Genomic DNA, 13,064 nt, shown 5'->3' on the forward strand with positions numbered 1-13,064 from the left:
TTATTAAATGATATTGATGATAAAAATCTGATACAATATACCAACCAAAATCTACAAATTATTATATGAATTTGTATTGTGTGAGATTTTTTCAGTCCTAATTAGAATATTACAATAGAAGACCAACTACTTATAATATTTATAAACAACCTTGTATAAGTTTATACTTTAACTGCACAGTGATAATGTAGTAACGACACTATTGTTTTCTTTAAAAAAATAAAAAAAAAAATCGTAAATTCGAATTTTAATACATTTCTTTCTTTTAAAACGATGAGTTCAACGTCCCATATCTCCAATATCACAAAACAAAGCAAAAAAAGTGTAAAAATTTTCTAATTTTATTTTATTTATTATAATCATTATTAGAAAAACCTTTCTAACTCAGTGGTTAGCACAACCCGGCCAGTAAACGCTGGATTCGAGTCTTGGAGGGGTAGGGGATGCCTGAGGCATAGCAAAAAAAAAAAAATATATATATATATATATATATATATGAATTATTATTATTATTCTCAAAAAAAAAAAAAAAAAAATTCTATATATGACTTGGATCAACAATCCTAGCCCATTATGCACCTTTGGTGTTTTGTTAGGCTTTGAATCAACAATTGGATCTGGTGGTTATTACTGAGTAGGCCCATATTAATGGGATGTGGACGTTGGCTGCCACCGACTCTAACAAAGGCCCATGGCCCTTAGTGAAAAGTACGACGATTTCTGTTAGTGGACCGAGTGGTTCTTGTAATTTCTCGAGTCCTTAATCGATAATTTCACAAAATCACAACGAGTGGCGGGCAAGCCTTTAAAATAAATCCAAAAAATTCTTTTTATTTTTTATTTTCAATTGGAAAATAATCCAAAATCGAAAATTACACACTAAAACATTTTACGACATATAAACAAATAAAATAAAAATAAAGAAAATCGACGTTTTTTTCTCCCTATATTCTCTCTGTCACAAACAGATTTGTACTTTGTTTGTTTGGTGAGTTGAAGAGTTGGAAGTGAATCGGTCGCCATGAGTATCCAAGCAACTTGTTCCTCCTTCGGCGTTGGCATTTCGTCCTTCGTATCGCCCCTCACTCGCTCCCGCCACCGCACTCTAATCCGAGCTCAAGGTTTTTGCAATTTTCCTCCGCTTTCTCTCTCTTTTTCTCTTTTTCTCTTTTGGATTTTGAATCCTTACAGTCTCAATTCTTAGCTGAATTTATTTTGCGTTTCCATCGGTTTTCATGTTCTTGCCCTAATTTTCACTTTCTCGTCTTGTCCAGAATCTCTCTGTGTGTATAAAATGTTGTAAGGTTCTAAAGAATCATCTTCCAACAGTTTTATTTATTTATTTATTTTCGAATTTGATTTTAATAAATCAAGAATTCTGTATATCTTGTGAGTTTCTAAAGAAACTTTGTTAGATGCACTAGTTGGATATATATATATATATATGTATTTATATATAATGTACTTATGTGCGTATAATAGTTTTGAGTATCTGTACTTCTTTATGTTTGCTGCATAGGAGTAATGAAAGGAAGATTCAAGAGAATACATCCTGAATGGCAAAAAAATGAAAGATTCAATTTATGAAAGCTTGGATTCCACTAGGAAAGAAATTAAAATAATAATAATAATAATAAATAAATAAATTTCAAGGTTCTAGAATGTATATGTTTTCTTCTCTCTTATTTTTGGTAGTTTTTTAACTGCACAATTTCATATTAAAATCTATATATACATGCATACATGTATACTCAGATATATATCTTTTCTTTTATTAATATTTTTTTTCCCCCTTAATCGCTTAGCTCTAAAGCTAATGGCGGAGATTAGCATCCCTTTGTATTTTGCATCTTTTCCTCTATTTCAGGATTACATCTTTGTGTTTTTACTATAAATACAATTTTGGAGTATGAACAATGCATTTATATGCTATGAATGATTGCTCCTGCAGTGCAACCATCAGAGAAGTCTGTTGAGATAATGAGGAAGTTCTCAGAGCAGTATGCTCGCAAGTCTGGAACTTATTTTTGCGTTGATAAGGGAGTCACATCTGTTGTTATCAAGGTATCATATCTTTTCAAGGCAGTGCTTGTTTACTTAATATTAAATCTCTAGGTGTCACAATTTCTTGTTTGCATACTGGAATTCTTCCCCCCGGCCGCCGGGGGGGGGGGGGGGGGGGGGGGTTGGGTTTTGGGTTGTGCACGGGCGGGCGGGAAATAAAATTCAGATATGAGTTTGACATTCTTTATCAGTTTCTTGTATCTTATTCCAATATTCATTCTAGGATTGGTGGTCCATAAGGAACGTAAAAGCTGGTTAGATTTAAACTTTGATCATTGGTGAGACTGCAAATGCAATGCAATGTGGCTATACTTTTGTTTTAACTTGGCATTAATGCTAGACATTATATTAGACAATGATTAAAAGATAAGGATATCCTCAAGCACACGCTAACCATAGTGGCTAAAGGACCAAGGGAGAAAGAAAGAAACGGCTATGGTGATTTTGTGGTCGATATTTGTTTCAGGCTTATTATCTTCTAGTTCGAGTTAGAACTTGACTTTCTATTTAAGTCAAATTCTGTCAAACTGCATCGTTTCTACTGTTAATGTGTCTTCTCCAAAATTTTCGTGGTTGTTTTGCCTTAAATGAATAGGTTGATCTAAGTTCAATACATGTTAAAATCATCTCTTCTTTTTAATTACTTGATAAGAGCAATCATGACTTTTTAAATTTATTATTAAGTGTGTGACTGTTCATTTGTTCCATTTGGACATACCATGTGAAATTTTTTAACATTCTTTCAATGTTATACGTATTGAAGAATCTAATCATGGAATTGAAATTTTTTAACATTCTTTCAATGTTATACGTATTGAAGAATCTAATCATGGAATTTCAACAGGGATTGGCAGAACATAAAGATACGCTTGGTGCGCCACTTTGCCCTTGTCGGTAAGTATCTGTTTTGATTTGTCGACAGTTAGATTTTTGTTTCTTTACCTTTCTCCAGTTTTCCACTAGCACTTCTATTTGGTTCTTAAAATCAAAATCAGTTTATCTTCATGTCAGCATGTGATTTTTGAGGTCTGAAAACATTATGCTTCAGGCATTATGATGACAAACCTGCTGAGGCTGGCCAAGGGTTTTGGAACTGTCCATGTGTTCCTATGAGAGAGAGGTAATTATATCTTTATTATAGAAATGTATTCAGTTTATTTGTAGATTATTAAGTGCAAATGTTATTTTGTGAGAGAACCTATTTTTGTATGGGCATGTTATGATGTTGGTCTATTTGCTTTCTTTAACATTTAAAAATTCAGAACTATTTCAAATTTATCTCAAAATCGGTTAACATATGCAAACTTGGACGTTCATATTAACATTGTGAGATTGACTTTGGCAGGAAGGAGTGCCATTGCATGCTCTTTCTCACTCCTGAGAATGATTTTGCTGGGAAAGAACAGGTAACTACTGTTCAGTTATATTCTCCATATAAAGTGATATTAAACCAAAACTGGTTTGAAAGTCCTATGTAGACATGCTTATAGCATGCTCATGATTATAGAAGAGAAATGTTATTATGTTTTACACAAGTGCTGTGCAGATATACCATGCATTATTGTAAGAGAACTTTCTAAATAGTTTGTTTTTAGTTCTGTTAGCCTGTCGTATATGTTCATAACTAATGTAGGATGATTGTTTTTTCTTCCTTACGGTGCAGACCATCTCCTTCGATGAGATCAAAGAAGCAACCGCAAACATGTAATAAGCTCCTGTGTATTTCAGCATTACTTGTATAAACAGTCATCAGTAGGCTGAAGAGGTAAAAAAGAAAAAAGAGAAAGTGAGAGGAAAATTTAGTGATTTGTATGTATGAATAATCTGATATATATGTATACTAATCTGAAACCATATCTGGATTTACTTTTCCAACTATGTACTTCCCCACTTTATTTTTTTTATGCTGCTCCGCAATAAGTATAGTGGAAGCCAACGTCCTTGAATGTCCTACACTTGAAGTCCAATATCACGACCTCAATGACTATGAAGGAAATTTATTCAGAATTATAAAATTTAAGTTATATAAAATGAATAAATGGACTTGTTTTCATGTAAAACTAATTATGGAATAAAGAGGGAAAGGATAAAAAAGGAGTAATTTTATTTTTAGTGGCTTTAACTTATAGCTATAGTAATGAAATACGGATTGTTAATCCGTTTCTCACAGGTAGGCCATGTTTGATCAACCTTTACAATCTTCAATGTAGTTATAGTTATAAGTCTAATTTTCTCTTGGAGAATTTACATTAGAACAAATAACTCAATTCTCCAATTTCTTTCCCAAAAAAAAAAAAAAAAAAAAAAAAAGGCCCTCAACAAATTCTCCAATTTAGATGTAAAAAAAAGGGGACCAAAAAAAACAGACCTCCAGTAATGACAAATGCGGCCCACTGAATAATGGATCGGCCAACTCTAAAATGGGCAAGTGCATGGCTCAGCTAGCCAAAGCTTAACGATTTGACGGCCAATCCTCAATCCGAACCCACAATCGCAAGAGCAGGGTACGAACACGACATCCATTCCCCTCTCCACGACACAACCACACATGTCCGTTCCATTTTTCGCCTTTTGGGTTGTCTTATATTTTCCGCCTTTTGGGTGCTCTGTGATGATAAAATCGATATTAGTAGAAATGTCAAATGTCTAATTTTATAAAAATACTGATGAAAAGTTCGGTATAGCTAAAATAGAATTGGAATAGAATAAAGATAATATTTATAAATAATAATTGTAGATTTGGTTGTTTATTTACCATTATTAATTTGTATAAAATACTGCCATCACGAAACTTGCTTGCTACAACAGTGGTTGGAAAAATGAGTAAAAGATGTTGAGATGGAGGAGACGCCTGCAATCACGAAAATTGCTTGCTGCAACAGTGGTTGGAAAAAGAAGTAAAAGATGGTTGATCATTGGAAGGTAAGTCTCACTTATGGGAGAGAATGGGAATGATTTGTGTGTTGTTGAGAAAGAGGATAAAGACCATATATAAAAAAGAAAGGGTCGGAAACTATACTTATGAGGTGGAATTAGGAATGTCAATTTGCCTTGCATATCCCGATAATTGCACCGTTACTAATAGAATAATTTTTTTCTGAAAAATCGGTACTGTAGGACTGATTCGGAATAAATCCTTAAATTCCGAATCGGAAACAGATCGGGACCGAAGAATAAAGAAAACGGTCCAAATCCAATACATATAAAGTTACGTATTATATTTTTTTATATTTTATATATTTGAACTATCGTATTTTTTAAAAATATATTTTATTACATTTTAATTATTTTATTTACATTTTATTCATGAAAATTTTTTTTTTTATATAAATTTCTCAAAAAAAATTATATCAATTATAAAAAAAAAATAAATAAACGGGAAAAACCATCCCATCTTTGATTGGAAAATCCCCGTCCTCGTCCCATCTCTCAAGAAACGGAAAAAATCAGGACAGGATGAAAAATTTTCCATGGAGATGGAGACGGGATTTACAAAACCGATCCCATCCCGTTCCGTTAACATTTCTAAATGGAATAGGTGGAGGGAGAATGGGATAGAGAGAAAGCTTGGATCGAATAGAGAGATAGAAATGCTATATCTATAGGGTGGAGTCTTCAGGGACAGAAATGCTGCATTTAGAGGGGGTGGAGTCTTCAGAAGTCATTTTTTTATAAGGGCTGTGATTTCTCATTCTCAAAGTGTCATTTTGTCATGGGATCTTCATTTTCTCATCGGATCTTCAAGGGCTGTGATTTCTCATTTATCTTTCCATTAAAGTGTCATTTTCTCATCGGATCTTCAAGGGCTGTGATCTCTAATTCATCTTTAAATCTCATTTTCTCATTGTATCTACAAAGGCTGTGATTTCTCACTCTCCTATTAGGATCTATTAAGATGTCGTCTAACCGCTGGGACCAGCACGCTTTACATACCTTACATTGGGCTTGGGCTGAAATGCAGGTGAAAAATGTGAAAATTAGGTGAAATGTAGGTGAAAAACGTGAAATTTGATGGTAAGAAATAAAATAAATAAAATTAAAAAGTAAAAAATGTTAATTTTCTTTTTTTTTTCTTTTTTTCTTTTTAGCAAAAAGGTAAGAAAAGCACAAATGAAAATAAAAAATAAAAAATGCACCAATCGGATAATACGAGACTTGGTAGTGAAACCATTACTCGATAATAAGGTTCAAGAAGAATAATTGAAAAATTTTAAAAAAAAAAATGCGAGAGGAATACAAGCCACGTGGATCGTACAAACAGGGCAAAATAAAATTGGAAGGGTAATTTGCGTAACAAAAGATAAATTAATATTTTCAAAATTCGCGGCCAACCTACACAAAGAAGAAAGAACACGATAAGCACTATCCTGAATAATCTGAGAGGCCGCTATGAGCATTTTGGTTCTCCCTATTGAATTCGACTATAAATACTGAATAATGCCTCCTCATATTCCAAATTTCTCTCAGAGATACAACCAAAAAACAAGGAAAAAAGAAAAATAAAATTAGGAAGAGATAGCTTCAGCTAGTTAGATTTTAGCAATGGCGGCTTCTAATGGAAGCGAGTATTTTGAGCTTTAGATTGATGGAACAAATGAAGGTGGATTTGGGAGGCCTTCGAATGTCGATTTTGTTGCAGAATAAGAAGATGAGCTCATGTGAGAGGCGATTGCTAGATTCCCTTCGCAAAAGCAATCGAACTATGCCCTGTTGAAGAGAACGGCGTCAGAACAAGGTGAGATTGAGATGATCAACGTAAGGAAGCTTGACCGTCCGATTCGTGAATTTGTCGTGAAGAAAGCATTGGCAACTACCGATCAAGATAATTACAAGTTGAACGTCTTGATCGGTATGCCCAAATCTTTTGTTTTAGCTCTTCAACGGCGAACCTTATATTTTAACCAGGCACTGATACCACTTGTTGTGATTCTTTGATTACAAACACACAAAACTAATATAGAAAAATAAAGAAAGACAAAAGGCATAAAAATTGAGAAGAAAAAGATGTATTATAACTGTAAAATTTATAAAACAAAAAACTTTTCTCAGCCTCTCTAAAAAATCTGTATTTTCTACACTGTGTGTTATTTTATACAAGACTAAAAATGAGCATCTATTTATAATGCTCTCTCTAGGGTTTCTAGGATTGAAACCCTAATGAGCTTGGGCTTTAAGAGATAAAGGCTGAATCCCACATCCTCTTCTCCGTCATCTATAACTACTGCCTAGTTTAGAAAAAAATATAGTAAGAAAGCCAACATTTGGGCAGGTCAAATCCCCAAAAAAAAAATAAAAATAAAAAATAAAAAACTTCAGTTTAAGGTAGGCTAAGCAAAAAGTCACCAAGCCATTGAATAGAAACGAAAAAAGAAAAAGAACTACAACTCCAATCCAATACCATTGATCATCAGCTGGTAAGTTATGATTATGGAGAATGCTTTTCCCGAGCTCCATCTCTAGCACAAGAGGAGATGGCTGTAAAATGATCATTTTCAAGTCTAGTATATCATATATGAACAAACACGACTCAAATAAAAAAAAAAAAAAAAAACTGAGAGAAAATAGTCTTGTAGCCTAAAGATCATACCTTCTTCCACCTTGTGGCCATAAATTCATTGACAGAGACTGTGCGTTGCCCATAAGCTAGTAAGTTTACTAGCAGCGAGATTTGACTTATAAAATAATTTAACTAAATGCTTATTGTTCATTATAAGGATATTTTATTTTTTATTTTCCAGCAAACATAAATGAGTGGTGGAGGTGGGCATAGAGGACTATTTTCTCTCAGTTTTTTTTAACTGAGTCATGTTTGTTCATTTATTATATACTGGACTTAAAAATGGTCATTTTGTAGCCATCTCCTCTTATGTCGGAGATGGAGCTTGGGAAAAGCACTCTCCATAATCATAACTTACCAGCTAATGATCAATGGTGTTGGATTGGAGTTTTAGCTCTTTTTCGTTTTTCGATTCTATTCAATGGCTTGGTGACTTTTTGCTTAGCCTATCTTAGTCATAAGTTTAAAATAAGTTTTTATTTTTTGTTATGTTTTTTCGAAATTTGGCTTGCCCAAAATGTTGGCTTTCTTACTATATTTTTTCAATCAATGGACTCTTCTAAATGTTATTCCTCCTATTTTCTGTGAAGTCCAGCCGCACCACTGCACCGACAATGTGAAACCAGAAGCTCACCATTTTTTACGATGGTTGCTGCATTTAACACCGAAAACCAACTTGTTGCTGCAACTGTGGGCAAATGTCAGAACCGGTTGAAAATGGTGGCCATGCAACCGACCTTATGAGCCTATATATAGGCTCCATCCCGTTGCATATCCAAGCCAAGCCGAGCAATCTCAATATCATCCCAAGTGAGGAGTGTTAAGAGTTGTTAATACTCCAGAGAGAGATTGAGAGAAGAGTTGAAACTTCAGGTGAGAGTTTAATAGTAAATAGAGAGAGATTCCACGTGAGAATCCAAGGGAGAAGTTTTGTGTTTTTGTAATCTATTTCCAAAAGAGTAATAGAATTACATTTTTATTTTTCTTCTTATATTTCTTCTCTATAGTGGTCAGAGAACCACAACAAGTGGTATCAGAGCTCTAGGCTGAGAGTTTGGGTTCCAAATTTGAAGAAACAAAGCCTCTATTCTTCAAGTTGGTGTTTCGAAAAGTTGCTCAAATAAAAGATTTGAGGATACCAGGTGAAATTACTCAACGAGAGGAGAAAAACCAAGTTTGCCGGAGAGTAACTCGATGTCGCATGCGCCACCCAAAATTTTCTACAACAGGTCACGTGCCACATGCGCCGTACGCACCATTTGGAGGTTGAAGACGACGACATCAGCCGCCACGACATCTGCCACATCACCGTACGCAACCACCTCATTTGCCATGCGACTCGACACGTCGTCAGCCACGCAAGCGTCACATCATCTGCCATGTGTTGACACGTCATCACTCTACCACATCATCAATAGTTTCTAAAATTATGGAACAGCCCATGCATTTGCAAAAATTACATATTGACCCTTGTAGTTTCTATATTTACAATTTGACCCCAAAATTTTGGAAAATTGCATTTTTGCCTCAAAATTTTTTGTAATTATATTTTGACTCTGGAAGAGTTAAGTCCACCTTTTTTGGTCGTTTCGGACGCAATGATTAACTCCGTTTTGCCAAATTCAGCTTCTTTTTTTTTTTTTTTGGGTAAAGCTATTATGTCAATGGAAGAATCATCTTCGGGAGCTATGGTTAAGCTCACCACCACCAATTATACACTTTGGAGACCTCGGACGGAAGATCTCCTCAATTGTAAGGATTTATTTAATCATATAGAAGCTAAAGGAGTAAACCCTGATCCTAGCAAAGAAGCAGAATGGAAGAAATTAAACAAGAAAATGATCGGTCAGATCAGGCAATGGATTGACTATAGTGTCTTCCATCATGTCGCAAAGGAAACGGATGCATATGTCCTTTAGACAAAATTGGAGGACATGTACCAAGCCAAAACTACTCGAAACAAAGCCTTGTTGCTTAAGCGATTAGTAAATTTAAAATTACAGAGTGGAACTTCTGTAGCCCAGCATACCAGTGAGTTCCAGAGCTTGGTAAATCAATTATCTGCTGTGGATTACCAACTAGGGGATGAGGATCAGGCTCTTCTACTTCTAAGCTCTCTTCCAGATAGCTAGGAGACGCTGGTAGTCTCTCTCAGCAATTCGGCCCCGAATGGCAAACTTACTATGTCTATGGTTAAGGATGCCTTATTTAATGAAGAGGTCAGGAGAAAGGACATTGGCATGGACCAGTCACATGCCCTCGTCACAGAAAGAGGAAGACAGCAAAGAGGTGGTTGAGATAGGGGGAGAGGCAGGAGCAAAACAGAGGCAGATCTATAGACAGCAAGAAATCATCATATAAATACTATCATTGTGGCCTGGAGGGTCACATGAAGAAGAACTGCAGAAAGTTGTTGAGAGAGCAGAGACTCCAAGGAAATCAACCGAAGAATGATGGTGAGACACTAGTCACTGTTATAAGAGAAGTGGCGCTTTGCTCCACCCAAGAATAGACATGCCTTCATATATCAACCCAAGACGTTGAGTGTGTAGTCGATACTGTAGCATCCGACCATGTCACTCCACATAGAGATTTCTTCAAAACGTACAAAGTAGGAGACTTTGGTACAGTAAAGATAGGAAATTCAAGTTTCAAAAAGAATGTAGGAACTAGTGATGTTCAGATAAAAATGAATGTTGGTTGTACAATCACTCTGAAGGATGTCCATCATGTTCTAGACCTTTGACTTAATCTACTTTCGGGAGCAGCCTTAGACAAGCAAGGCTATGACAACCATTTCAGCAAAGGCACATGGAAAATGACGAAAGATGCCAGTTGTCACCCGGGGACATATTTATGGAATGTTGTACAAGACTTATGTGAAGATATGTGTGGACAGCCTCAACATTGCAGAAGGTGAGGCGTCTCAAAATTTATGGCACCAGAGACTCGGTCACATGAGTGAAAAAGGATTGTCTACTTTGGCAAAGAAGAAGCTTATCACTGTTTGCAGGAATGTTGCGCTAGATCCTTGTTGTCACTGCTTGTTTGGTAAGCAACATAGAATCTCTTTCAGTTCCTCTGCATCGAAAAGATCAGGGTTGCTTAGTCTGGTGCATTCTAATGTTTATGGTCCCAGGGAAGTGAAATCATTAGGTGGCAACAAGTATTTTCTGACCTTCATTGATGATGCTTCTCGGAAGGTTTAGGTATATTTTTTGAAGACAAAGGACCAGGTATTGGATTACTTCAAACTGTTTCATACCATGGTAGAGCATGAAACAGGAAAGAATCTGAAATGTCTCCGCCCAGATAATGGAGGCGGGTATACTTCCAAGGAGTTCGATGCCTACTGCAAAAGACACGGCATTCGACATGAGAAGATGGTCCCTCGTACTCGACAACATAACAGAGTAGCTGAAGGAATGAACCGGACAATTATGGAAAAGGTTAGAAGTATGATTAGTATGGCTAAGCTGCAAAAGCCATTCTGGGGAGAAGCTATTCGTGCCGCCTGTTATTTAATCAACAGATCATCATCCATACCGTTGAATTTTGAAATTCCGGAGAAAATATGGTTGGGTAAGATTCCCTCCTAATCTTACTTAAGAGTGTTTAGTTGTTTAACTTATGTGCATGGATCCAAGGAGCTCATACACAAGCTTGATGCAAGATATACTCCATGCATCTTTATAGAATATGGAGATGAAGAATTCGAATACAGGTTATGGGATCCGGAAACAAAGAAGGTTATTAGAAGTAAGGATGTAGTATTCCATGAAAACCAAACAATGGAAGACATTGAAAAGCCCAGAATGTCTCCTAATTGTAGTTCTAGTGCCGATGATTTTGGTCTTAATCCAGCACCAGAACAAATAGCCACAGAGGATAATGAGGTGTATGAAGATATCCAGAAGTAGACCAGGAGGAAGAAGGGGATATTGAGCAGGGGAAATTCAATTCTCTCAAGAAGCTGCAGGGTCATCACAGCGGTCAGATAATGGTACACCTCCTGAAACCAATGGTTTACAAGTTTGGAGATCTGAGCGAGGCAGAGTTCCATCAAAGAGATTTCCAGAATCAGAGTATATTATGCTTATTGAAGAGGGGGAGCCAGAGAGTTTCCAGAAAGCTGTTTCTCATCAAGACAAAGAAAAATGGCTGCAAGCAATGCAAGATGAGATGGAATATGGAATCTTTGCAGAGAATTGGTTAAGCTTCCAACAGGAAAGAAGGCACTAAAGAATAAATTGGTGTTCAAGCTTAAGAAAGATGACGCGGAAGGGTGGTGAAACACAAAGCTCAATTGGTGGTCAAATGATTTCTTTAGAAGAAAGGAATTGACTTTGACGAGATTTTTTCACCAGTGGTAAAAATGACTTCAATTCGAGTCATTTTTGGTTTAGTAGCAAGTCTAAAATTAGAGCTTGAACATATGGATGTGAAGACAGCATTTCTTCACAGTGATTTACATGAGGAAATCTACATGGAGCAGCCAAAAGGATTTGAGGTTTCAGGGAAAAAAAAACTTCATATGCAAGCTAAAAAAAGCTTGCATGGCCTCAAGCAAGCACTAAGATAATGGTACAAGAAGTTTGACTCGTTTATGGTGAGTCAAGATTATAAAAGGACTGCAACAAATCAGTGTGTTTATATTAAAAAATTTCTAGATGGAAACTTCATTGCACTTTTGCTATATGCGGACGACATGTTGATCGTTGGACAGGATGCAATGAAATTTATTCAATTGAATAAGGAATTGTCTAAGTCCTTTTATATGAAAGACTAAGGACCAGCTCAACAAATTTTGGAAATGCAAATAATCCGAGATAGGAAGAACAGAAAGTTATGGTTATCTTAGGAGAAGTATGTTGAACAAGTGATAAAGAGATTTAACATGGATAAAGCCAAACCAGTCAACATTCCACTTATAAATCATTTCAAGTTAAGCAAGAGATTGTGCCCCTCATCCAAAGAAGAGATACAGGAAATGGCTTCAGTACCATATTCTTCAGCAATAGGAAGTCTGATGTATGCTATGGTGTGTACCAGACCAGACATTGCTCATGTAGTAGGCGTCGTGAGTAGATTTCTTTCAAATCCTGGAAAGAAACACTTAGAAGCAGTCAAGTGGATTCTCAGGTATCTTAAGGATACATCAAAGCTACGTTTGTGCTACGGGGGAGGTGATCCAGTCTTAGAAGGCTATATAGATGCAGATATGGCCGGAGACTCCGATAATAGAAAGTCTACACCAGGTGATCTCTACACTTTTGCAGGGGGAGCTGTGTCATGGCAGTCAAGGTTGCAGAAGTGTGTAGCTTTATCCACTACAGAAGCAGAGTACATTGCCGCAGCAAAAGCGGGTAAGGAAATATTGTGGTTAAGGCATTTTCTTACAAAACTGGACATCAAGCAAGAAGACTACAAAATACATTGTGAT

The 13,064-nt window shown here is 36.0% G+C and overlaps 1 protein-coding gene across 1 annotated transcript; it reads left to right on the forward strand.

Annotated features, from left to right (window-relative positions):
• Positions 1 to 872: 872 nt before the first annotated feature.
• LOC107415398 (ferredoxin-thioredoxin reductase catalytic chain, chloroplastic) lies at positions 873 to 3,942 on the forward strand. The gene is made up of 6 exons (XM_016023718.4): positions 873 to 1,121; positions 1,952 to 2,064; positions 2,909 to 2,958; positions 3,113 to 3,184; positions 3,410 to 3,470; positions 3,728 to 3,942. The coding sequence occupies exons 1-6, from the start codon at positions 1,022 to 1,024 to the stop codon at positions 3,770 to 3,772; spliced, it is 441 nt and encodes a 146-aa protein (XP_015879204.1). The 5' UTR covers positions 873 to 1,021; the 3' UTR covers positions 3,773 to 3,942.
• Positions 3,943 to 13,064: the final 9,122 nt, after the last annotated feature.

Source organism: Ziziphus jujuba, chromosome 4 (assembly GCF_031755915.1).
Source record: "Ziziphus jujuba cultivar Dongzao chromosome 4, ASM3175591v1".
NCBI lineage: Eukaryota > Viridiplantae > Streptophyta > Magnoliopsida > Rosales > Rhamnaceae > Ziziphus > Ziziphus jujuba.

Bases quoted from the DNA above. Each gene is read 5' to 3' on its own strand.
- LOC107415398 (XM_016023718.4), top strand. From the start codon at position 1,022: ATGAGTATCCAAGCAACTTGTTCCTCCTTCGGCGTTGGCATTTCGTCC. The intron at 1,122-1,951 runs GTTTTTGCAATT...TTGCTCCTGCAG, and splicing joins CACTCTAATCCGAGCTCAAG to TGCAACCATCAGAGAAGTCT. The intron at 3,471-3,727 runs GTAACTACTGTT...CTTACGGTGCAG, and splicing joins ATTTTGCTGGGAAAGAACAG to ACCATCTCCTTCGATGAGAT.